This window comes from Pyxicephalus adspersus, chromosome 5 (assembly GCF_032062135.1).
Source record: "Pyxicephalus adspersus chromosome 5, UCB_Pads_2.0, whole genome shotgun sequence".
NCBI classification, from domain to species: domain Eukaryota; kingdom Metazoa; phylum Chordata; class Amphibia; order Anura; family Pyxicephalidae; genus Pyxicephalus; species Pyxicephalus adspersus.
In genome coordinates, this window is record NC_092862.1 from 39,217,746 (window position 1) to 39,229,276 (window position 11,531).

Genomic DNA, 11,531 nt, shown 5'->3' on the forward strand with positions numbered 1-11,531 from the left:
AGAAATGATAATAGGGGCTCCCTGAAATTCTAAAAGGTTCAAAGAGTTCTCCCATGTTCAAGAGGTAAAGAATCAAAGTATTAGATGATCCCCAACCACCCCATTGGAAGATTTCCCCTCATATCTGGTTCTGCTCTCAGCTGTGGAATATTGGATTTTTGACAAACACAATGAATTGAAAATTGATTCCCTTCTTACTCTATTCAAAACTATTGGCTGTATTGCATTGGCATAGGAATTTTAAGTAAAACGTAAGAAATACGTAAATATATGTAAAAAATAGTGAGCAGGCAGCTCTTTATTGTAGAAGGCACAGGCTATGTCTGCGCTGCAATACAACACATGTACCTGCCTGCTTACAAGTTCTATTCTAATGTACATTGAGCTACACATGTGCACCTCAGTGCATGAACCTGGCGTAGGTGGGTGCTGGGAATAAATAGACTCCTGTAACACATGTGCAGAAGTGATGACATCCTGGCCTGGTCACTCATGATATATGAAGATCCGAAACCCAGAAGAGAACTAAGTGAAGATGCCAGCGATGGGGAGAAGGGAGGTAAGTTTAGTTAAATAACTGTAAACAGGAAGGTAAGTTTAGTCTTCCAATATTTGGTTATCTCGAGTAACCAGGCCAGAATGACATATCTTCTAAGCATGTATACAGGAATTAATTCATTCTCGGCAGCCAACTAAGGTGCGCATGTGTAGCTAAGTGTACTTTATAGAAAAGATTGCAAAACAGGCAGGTAAGTTTATTTATTTGCAGAAGAGACAAAGCCTGTAGCTTTAAAGCTAGTTGCTGACAGTCATGGCATTCCCTTTGCTTCAAATTCTAATTTTCCTAAATCTGCATACTTTTTCTGCAGCTGTGGTGATTTATTCGGTCAGTTGGCATAGCAGCCAGGCACCTGGTATTTTCATTAGAAAGTCATCCATGGTGGATCCTATATTTGTCCCATAAAAAGGTGTATTTAAAAAATGTTCTTCGTAATGACATTGAGGTGTGTATGATGTATTGGTGGATTTACATGAATTACACCCCCTGTGAATGTACTGAGTGCTCATCTCATACAATATGACCGATCAGCTAATGTGCATCGCCATCTAGAGGCAGCTGGAGGATATGCATGATGGAGCACGTCTACAGGGGCCCCGGAGATGCCATCTTTGCCATACACGGGCACACAGGCCTGTGTGCGTTCTGCGGTCACTCGTGTCTCACAACGCCATAAGCAGCCCGTGGCACGGTAACAGAATACCTGGGCGGTATTGTGCGGAGCCCCGCTCAGCTGCTTCTCATGGTGAGTTGTCCGTGTGCTGGTTGCTTTGTGTCTGGGTCAGTATGGAGTTAGGAAGATGGTCTCTCCGCCTCCCGGCTTGTGGCGCAGTCAGCTCGGCCGGTGTGCCAGGCATAGACCCCTACCTGCAGGCAGCGTGCCATGTCCCAGCATGCCCTGCAATGCCATGGTCACCTGAGGCAGCTGACACTTGTAGTTCTTCTGCAGGTTGGCCATTGTTCTGTAGTGCCCCCCACATTTAGTGTTACCCCATGGATCACTGTCCCCTCCATGGCCAACTCTGTTCAAACTTTTCTGCTTTGTCCTAGTCACTGGCTGCTGCCATGGCTCTTCCCCCTGACACATCCAGAGATTGGCAGTGCCAGATGGGTTCTGCAAGTCCTTTACAAGGAGGCCTGAAAATAAAACTTTGCCAGCAGGGATGTTTTATATAATCACAGAGGAGATATGTCATATTTCATATAAAAGTGTCCTACCTATGGCCAGGAATAATTACCCACCATATAAATGTGCCAGGGGCTATGGGGGCAGGCAAGATGTCTGAAACCTATGGATCTCATCGCTGGAGCAGAGGGAAGTATGGGCTGAGGGTGGTAAACCTTGCACTTTGTATTATTCTAACTTCCCATTGTTTTCATACTTGTTGTGGCATGTACATGCATTCACACATCGCATGGCTCAGGGCAGTGACAACATGTCTGTGTAATATTAATAATATTAATGTCTGTGTGCACAGCCATGTGTAGGAGAACATGTGACAATGCAGGAAAACAACAAGGAGACTTTGTAACCCTATGAGAAGAAGTGCCTAAACAGGGACTCATATCAGGATCACTAGTTATGTGTCAGTTCTAATATAATAATACAAAGCTAAATGTTACATGGGGTCTACATATACCTAACATGAGGAATGAGCAGCACTGCACTGATAATGATCATCACTCTGCACATTCGCTCATCATCCAGGTGGTGGCGCCATCCTGCCAGTGCTGCCTCTGCTGTGTTTACTGGCAGCCTCAGGGCAGATCTCATCTGTCATACAGCCCAATGCAGCCTCTGCTCTGGGCTTACAAGCCTAAAGCTCCCAGAGTCTGGATACTTCCACTTTGTTATGGTAACAGCTTCAGCACAGCACTTGTACATTATGCAACCCTTTGCTTTCCTTTACACAGACATCTACCGGCCATAATAATACCCATGACATCAGTGCAGCTCAGCAAACCAAAGATCTGGATTAGTGAGTCACCAAGAGAAGGGCACAATATGGGGATTTTATGACAAACTACATTGTAATAGATGCTGGTCATGTGATAAATGTAATGTTGTTTTAGCAGCTGACAATAAATATCAGAAGAAGATTGTGTAAGTAGCTAATAGAGCTGATTTGTGTAAGATACACATGGAATCAGGTGGATTGTGTAAGATCTCCCCAGCCCTGTGCTAGTTTAGATGCAGCAATATTCAATGATTAACCAACAATACCAGAAACAAGGGGAGGATGAAGGCAACCTACCCCAGACTGCCCGTGTACAGTGTTAGTGGAAGGTTGTGTTGATTTTTCTGGTTGCTTTTGCAATCCTAGGCTGGTTAAAAGGGTTTTTGAAGTGGTAAAAATTGCCTGATAGCATTGCAAAGCACCAGGTCCTGGTACTACCCTATTCTGACCTTCTGTGACGTTGTGGTTTATTGTCCACTGTGGGACTGTCCACTGTAGCATGTGGGTATAAAAAGAAAGAATTAAAGCGTACCTAAACTCAGAATTTTCACTTTACATAAAAGGGTAGACAACCCTTTTGTGTAACGTAAAAAATCTGTGTGTGTGTTTCTTTTGTAAATGCAACACCCTTTTTTTTAAAAAAAGGTGCAGCACCTAATTCTCAATCACCTAGGTCAGGGGTTGGCACTCCAGCCTTTAGGCCAGATACAGCCTAGCCCGTAGTTTGTTCCGGCCTAATGCCCCCTGGCCGATCCAGCCTAATGCCGGCCGGCGACCCGCGGCTCTGGAGCCTCTGGATCGGCCAGGGGGCCTTAAGAACTACTGGAGCTCCGGTGTTGCTTTCTTGCTGTTGCTCCCCTATTTGTTGATATAGTATGTTGATACTTCCGCCGGCGCGGTAAATAGGGAAAGCTCCCTGAAAGGAAATCCCTGTCCTCCACATTGCATATGGAGGAGAGGTATTTCACTTCAGAGGGCAATCCCTTATGGTGGGCGGAGCCATTAGGGTGGGGCTCAAAGTCCAGCCTGCTGTGCCTACCCCTGGCCTAGGTGATCAAGAATGAATGTGAGCATAGAGTCTCCCTGGATACCTAAGTCACACATCCCGGGAGGCTCTTGGGTGCTCCTTCTCAGAGGCATAGGCATGCGCAGAAGGAGCCCTTTCGTCAAGAGGGGAAGAAAATTTCCAATCTCACGCATGCGCAGTGAGATCAGAAAGTTTTTTTTCCAGCTACGTCACCCGATCTCATGCCTGTGTTTGATGACAGTAAGAAGAACCCGGGAGAAGATGAGAAGATAGCGGCGGCGCCCGGTGCGCCGGGCTGAAGACGGATACCGAGACGACGCGGGACCTGATGTAAGATACCTCCGGACTGTTCGACTGCTCTGCGGGATTGAAGGTAAGTGTATTTTGTGTTTTTGTTTTGGGTGAGGTTTGAGTTTACTTCCTCTTTAAACTTAAACATGGCTGATGGTTGCTTTTTATGTCATTGCAATCAGAATAACATGCACCTTTTATAGTAACACAGCACACAGTGTGGTGGATTTTATTGTATCTCAGCCAGACAGTGCCCTTTGCTACCCCCTATTACTTCCTATCTTTTTGCAACAAAATGCATCTCTTGTACAAATCCCATCCTTTCCTATAGGACTTGTTCACATGTGTGCTGCTTATTGTGATTTTATGTATCACATGCTGCAGTAATGTGTCAAACAGACCCATAGAAATAAATATTGGATATAATCCCCTATTTAATGTACAGCGCTGAGTAATATGTTGGCGCTATATAAATCCTGTTTAATTATACTAAACATTTCCCTGTATTACGTGTGCAAATGAGCCATGAAAAGTCTATTCTGAAGCCTATTTCATAATTGTTGCATATTTAAATTATCTATTAGAATGATTACTTCTTAACTGTATATATAAAATGCCAACATATTACGGAGAGCATCCCGTTCGGAGGAGCTTACGATGTAGGAGGTGGAGTACATAAAAAAAATGCACACTCCCTGTATATATGTACAAGGGCAGTGTTCTTTCAGTTCCAGTCCCTTTTAGCTGGGTGCACCACCCGGCACTTTTCAGTAACCACCTGGCTGTTTTTAGGTGATTACTGATGAGTTGGGTCACAATACCGGCAATGCCACCCGTCTACAATTACTTCTCACCTGGCTTGAAAAAATGCTTGGGTTGAGCACTGAAAGGGCTTTAGGGTACCTTATACCAATCATTCTGTTTAGCCATTGAATTGCCCATTCACCTTCTGCTCTTGTATCTCTCATTTACAGGCCAAATACAGAATAAATGCGGGTTGTAATGTGTGGTTAATTACTGTCTGCTACCACTGGCTGTCAAATGTTGAAATGCTGGTTAGTTAGGTTCATTGGGAGTCTCCCGGAAATGCCTATTCCCACCATCTGTGTGGACCTAGCCTTAGGTTACGGACAGGAGATCGATTAAAAGCACACAAAAGCTTATTGTGGTAAAAATTTAGGCCACGGCCCTCCTGTTGGGTTTAAATAAACTGAACTTACTTTAAATAAACCAATAGTCTTTTAACTGTTAATAATCCAAATACACATAGCAATTTTAAACTATAACCAACCAACAATCCATTTTTTAAAGAATACCAATATACTGTCCACCCATAAAGGATGCCCGTGACAAGAGAAGGGAGGACAGTAGGTGGCAGTTCCTGAGGTAAAATGTGACACTGCCTCAGCTCCACAGACATATAAATGATAGGGAGAAATGTTACTTGTCAGTCATTGTCCCTCCAAAAGTTGGTCTGCTAATCAGCCGCACGATTGACCGCATAATTGTCCAGCATCAGGCACCTCCACAGATTCTACTGCCCGGCATCTCAGCCTGATACCTGAAGGGAGAAAGTAAAGGGCAGAAAGCAGTCTAAAGAGACAGACACCTAAACGCAGCAGTTAGATTGCAGAATGAAGGGTGCTAGGGAGACAATCCCATGTGGTCAATCTTTGAGGTTTGTTCCCTTGCACACGTTCGCCTTTCATTGCTGGAAACATTCTTACATTATCATTTCCAGTGCTAGTTGATGGAACAAGCACTGTATACACAGCACCATTCTGTTCAATGGAGAGGGGAGAATGAGCAAGTAGCACCCCACTGTGTTCTCTTCCATTGACTTGCATAATGGTTGTGAACGTTATTAATTGATCCATGACAGATGTCTGGCTGCTGTACAGGTCAGGTTCTCACCTGGGACAAGGGACAGTGATTATCTGATGTGTGTACATAGCCTTATGGTGTCCGTGGAAATCTGAGGGGAGTTGGACAGACATGCACAATCTGATTGCCCTCTGGCACTTCTGTCTCTCAGCTGTGTCATAAACACAAATATTCGGCTTAGCCTAATATAACCCCAATCATTTTGTGTCTGTGCCCAGCTTAAATAGAACCTGAACTCTCCATCAAGGTGCAAACTTTATATTCTTATATTGTGCCCATGGAGCTTCTGGCATTTACTTTATCATTATTCATTATAACAAATAGAGTTATTTTTTTTTTCTTTCACCATGTCACATAAACCACAAACCGGATACATGAGATGTTATTTAATAAAGCTCCAATATTGGTGATATCACTAGGATAGGTTATTATGGGAGAATCTGGGTGAACCTGCAAACCTGGAATGGATCTGGTGCAGGCGGGAAACATTTGCCAACTAATAGCAAATGATTTTTAAAGAAATCCATTCCAGGTTTGCTGCCTATCATGGTGATATCGCCAGTCCTGGAGTAAATCAGGTCCGTGGTATTAAGCCACACAACTTTTAAACAATATTTTTCATTACAACTTTGTTTTTTTTTGTTTTTTGCATCCTTTGAAATCATGTGCTTATTTGTAGGAAACCTGAACATGTTTCCAACTTTTACACCCTGCCTGAGATTGATGGTCCGCCAAAAAAAACCTTTGAGACTGGCCAGTAATAGAAAAGAAAATTGGAGAATTAAGCAAATTATTTGCTGTGGAAAAGTAGCGCAGAACATTTATTCTTACCTATAAGTTTTTTTATCCTAACTTTAAAAAAAATCTCTAGGTCCTTAACTCCAGTCATCTAGTTTCAGGATCCCCACACAATTTTAGTATTTTTCTATTTGACAGCAGTAAATAAAGTAAGGAATAAATTACAAACTGTTATCCTATAACGTTTGGCCTGAATGTTACCCTCAATGGAGTTGAGGGACATCTGTACTACATTGAAAATTTTCCTCACCTGAAACACATTGGAAGTCCCTGCAAGACAAAGGCTCCCACTTACATGTTTGGTGGAATTTTAGGAAGTTTTCCAGGTGTACAGTTTTGCTAGAACCAGTATCACACCTTCTCCACAGATTGCTTTGTTGTCCATGGTCTGTCTGTGGTCATTCACTGGCCATTCCAGCCAATTGAAATCAACAAAAGTTTTGCCTTTTGTTGCATCGAGATCTATCCTAAATTAGATAATGTACATGGGAAAACATGGTGACTATGGATAACAACCTAGGATCATTTTTTAGTCATAGGCAGACTGACATATATTTTCAAGCTCAGAATCTTTCATATACATGCTCAATATGTGACTGAAGACACCACTTTTAGCCTTTCTGACCTAAAATTTAGGCAAATATGGCACATTACATTATCATTTTAAGTTCTTTAGGCTCCTATGCATATATGATTTCATCATTAGGTAATAATTGTCTTCTCCATCATGCCTACCATCAAAGTGTGTCCCATAACTTATCTCCTCCCTCCTTCCCATCCATAGATTTTTTTTTGGTTGCTCTTACCACTCCTCCCCCATACACACACACATTTATTTTTTATTTTTCTCCAAATTCACAAATTATGGATTATAACTGTAGGCACACTTTCTTGCACTGTACATTTGGGAGGCTAAAATATGCACATCTGTGTGTTTTTTTATAATGGCCATTTAAACTTGTCATCTATACTAGTGTCCTTGTACATTTTCCTATTTGTTTTAAAAATATTTCCCAGAAGAAATAAAATTACCTTCTACTAAAAGGATTTACTGAAAACAAGAAGGGAAATTATATTTTGAATAAGTAGGGAACCATTGGCTATGAAGAAGTTGTTAAGTAAAAGTATCTGACTGGCTACCATGAGCAGCAATCCACATTTCCTGCACCATAGTATATTACAGGTCTTTCGTGTCTGGGGCTTTCCACTATCAAAAACAGGGGACTTTTATAGCTGAGAGTTGTCTGAAGCTTTCTGTGTCACTCCAAGTTTCAATATGTTCCTGCAACCTTTTTAGAAATAACCTTGTTCACAGTAAAATCAGTGAAGAGATTTGCTTAATTTCGCTTATGTTTAAAAACAAAACATTGTGTTTTGATTGTGGTCGTTAGTTTTATTTTTTAGGATTTAAAATTACAACAATAAATTAATAATCTGTTCTCATAATTCTCACTCTGGAGCCTTTTTTACATTCTACACATGCTAATCCAGACATTGGAGGATTTACCAGAAGTTGTAGAGTATGAGCATGACCTGATGATTGTGAACACAAATCTTGTTACCTCACTGCCTAGCCTTCAGAGAATACTTACGTGTGTTGTTCTCTGTTCCTCCTCAAGATAAATTACTTGAAATCCTAAGCAATGAGCCTGATTTATAAAAACTTTCCAAGGCTGGAGAGTATACACTTTTATCAGTGAACCTGGGTGATCCAACAAACCTGGAATGGATTTCTTTAAAGTCAGTTGCTATTTGTTAGCAAATGCTTTCAATCCTAGACCAGATCCAATCCAGGTTTGCTGGATCACCCAGCTTCACTGAAGAAAGTGTATCCTCTCCAGCCTTGGAGAGCTTTCATAAATCAGGCCCAATTTTTTGGGTTTGCAGTAGCAGTTAAGTCACCCCTTTTCTTTTCATTGAGATTAGGGCGCTATTTAGTATTGAAGTGGGTTAGTGCCCTATGATCTCTCCCCAGTGTTTCCAATAAATTTAATTTCTCTATTGTCTGGAAAAAGTCTGCAGCATAGCTGCAGTGTTTGTGAAACAGCTATTGTAACACTCCACATAGGATTTCTCTAAATGGTAATGATTCAAAAATGCCAGCTTTTTTTTATTATTCTTTGTAAACCACCCTTGAGAAGTTAAGTGGTAGTAGGTAAGCCAATATCATATAATAGACAATCGTCTATTGGCACATTTCTTCAATCCTGTTTAAAAGACGTAAAAGCAAGGGTATGAAAGAATTCTTTACCAGTTCATGAGCAAATCAGTAATCCTAGGTAAACACTCACAACACACAGATTTTTTTTTTGCAAATATCAGTTGGTGTAAGCCAATTTGTTAACCACTCCAGGGAATTGGTACATGTGGTATGGCAGGGCAATGACTCCATAAAAAATCTTTAAAAAGGCAATATGGCGTGTGTACAGCGTTCGTTGTTCATGGATCCATCGTGGCGGATCCACATGGAACGATGGTAATGGAAGTGAAGGGGAGAGAGTGCATCTCTCCATAGAGCAGAATGATGCTGTATGTACAGAACTCGTTCAGGCATCCTTCAGTCTTGTGTCGTTGGAAAGGATCATGATAGATTTTTTCCAGTGACAAATATTGAACTTGTGTACGCCGTCTAAGACCAGTCTAATGTAACAGATCATAGGGTGCAGATAAATCACATATAAATGTCCTGCATTTCAATTCACCCTTTTGGTAAACCTGGTGCCTGCCGTCATGTATTTTGTGTATTTGAAATGGGTTTCAGGGTTTGGACCCCAAATGTAAAGCTTCCATTTAAAAGACAATAACATATTGACTTTCATCAGCATAGCTGGAGTTTTCATGCTCCTAGGTTACTAATCCCTATGTTATTTGTAGTGGTAAGAGGATTACAGTTTATGAAAAAAGTGATTTAAACATTTTGTAATTGCATTTAGGCGTTTGAATCTAGTCTGTAATATGGCAGGGTATATGGTATCTCAAATAATTTTCTCAATTTAATCACACTAATACAAAAGCTGTTTTTTGTTCTCAGATGTATAAACTACCACCTCCAGTGAATTGAGAAAAGGCACAATATGCAACAATGTGTGAAAAAAAGATTGATGATTTGCAAAAATGGAAATACTATTTGTGTAGTAACATACTATTACTTATACCGCCATTTTTTACAGTTGTAAACATCAGGACCACCTAAATGTGCCCCTTGAAATAAAATGATTCTCTTCATGATCTATTATATTTTATCAATTTGTATCAAATCTTCTCTCCGGATAGTACTCATGTAATAGGAAACTGGCTTTAGTAGGAGATCCTGCTCTGTTGTTTAAGAAAAGGCCAGGAAAGCTCAAATACTTTGAAATACCTTATCACATCTACTCTGATTGATGTTTGCTTATGTTTTATTTGTACAAGAGAAACCTAAACGCTTTACACTTTTATTTTTTATTTCCACAGGGTGCGTATGCTGCAGGTGTAATGATAACCTGCTAGTGGTCAGCCGAGTCAAATTGGTGATCCCGTTGATACTTTATTCTGCTTTTGTCGAATGTAACAAATTTGCTTAAAACTATTGACCCATCATGGGAGGAGCAGTGAGTGCTGGGGAAGACAACGATGACTTAATTGATAATCTGAAAGAGGCGCAATATATACGCACTGAAAAAGTAGAACAAGCCTTCAGAGCAATTGACCGAGGGGAATATTACTTGGAAGGTTACAGGGACAATGCATATAAAGACTTGGCATGGAAGCATGGGAACATTCACCTTTCTGCACCTTGCATCTATTCCGAAGTCATGGAGGCCCTAAAGCTTCAACAAGGATTATCCTTTCTAAACCTTGGAAGTGGAACTGGATATTTAAGCACAATGGTGGGATTAATTTTAGGTAAACACGTTTTTCTAAGTTTTCTAATTAAGTAAAACAATTTAGTGCTATAAATGTTTTTTTATTAAAGCAATATATTTACCAAGACTACCTCCCAAAGCAAAAACTAAGGGTTCTGTTTATTAAGCAGTGAATCTGACATTCAAAAAACATTACCTGATGGAGAATCAATCACATGATTCTCAGATTCACAGTTTTGTAAATAGACTCCAAATACCACAAACTATTTTGTACTTTAGAATCAGTTATATTTCTGTGTTATAGATCACATATTATTATTTTAAAAACCTAAGAAAACAAAATTACATGAAAATGTTGCCAAATTACAGCATATTGTGGCTGAGTACAAATATACTGGTTATGTTGTCAAACTATGGTACCTTCATATAAGTATCGCTTCACACTCTTAGTAGCACCGTTCTGCAGGATGTCTGGAAGCAACGATTGAAATGTAAATGGTAATACCAGGCAATGGAAATACCTTTTCTACGCAGACTTTGGCTTTAGCCAGGTTTCAGGGCCAGTGTGGCATGGTTGTGGAACCAATTATCACAGACCCATTACAATGGGCCTGATTTATCTAAGCTAGCCGGGACTGAAGAAGATAGACTATTAAGGGTAAACCCGGCAAACTTGGAATTCATTTTTTTTATTTGGTAATTGTTTTCCATCATTGAGTAGATCCATTCTAGGTTTGCTGTATCACCTAGGTTCACCCATGATCTTCTTTAGTCCTGATGAACTTTGATAAATGTGTTGAAAAGTGGTAAACTTTAACTTACTCTATACTAATAGCTGAATAGTTTGCAGATATTCATTTATGAAATAAAAAGTAAATTTCCAAGAGCATATAATGATTTATAGGTAGATCCTGGTAGATTTCTTAACCTCCTGGGCGGTATCCCTGAGTGTGATTCAGGGTAGAAAAAAGAAGATGGAAGCGGTAACCCCGAGTCACACTCGGGGTAGCTAAACCTATAGGAAATATTATTAAATTGAGATTTACCTGATCCACCAGTGTCCTCCGTCGTCCTTTGCGTCTTTTTTCTTCCTCCGGCCAGCGTTCTCTGCATCCTATGAGTCCCGATGATGTCTGTAGGTGCAGACGTTCCGTTCAGGGGGGGGGGGG

The 11,531-nt window shown here is 40.6% G+C and overlaps 1 protein-coding gene across 4 annotated transcripts in view; it reads left to right on the forward strand.

Moving 5' to 3' along the window:
* Positions 1-1,163: 1,163 nt before the first annotated feature.
* The window catches only part of PCMTD1 (protein-L-isoaspartate (D-aspartate) O-methyltransferase domain containing 1), a 33,382-nt gene continuing 23,014 nt past the window's right edge, over positions 1,164-11,531 (forward strand). For 3 of the 4 annotated variants that reach the window (XR_011920802.1, XM_072411224.1, XM_072411221.1), the window contains exons 1-2: positions 1,164-1,304; positions 9,971-10,402. Coding sequence is in view for 3 of the 4 variants with exons in the window: in XM_072411224.1 (XP_072267325.1) it covers positions 10,096-10,402 (307 nt within the window). In the remaining variant the exon portion in view is untranslated. Of the gene's footprint in view, positions 1,305-9,970; positions 10,403-11,531 lie in introns of those variants that run through there. The other variant, XM_072411223.1, reaches the window with a different exon arrangement.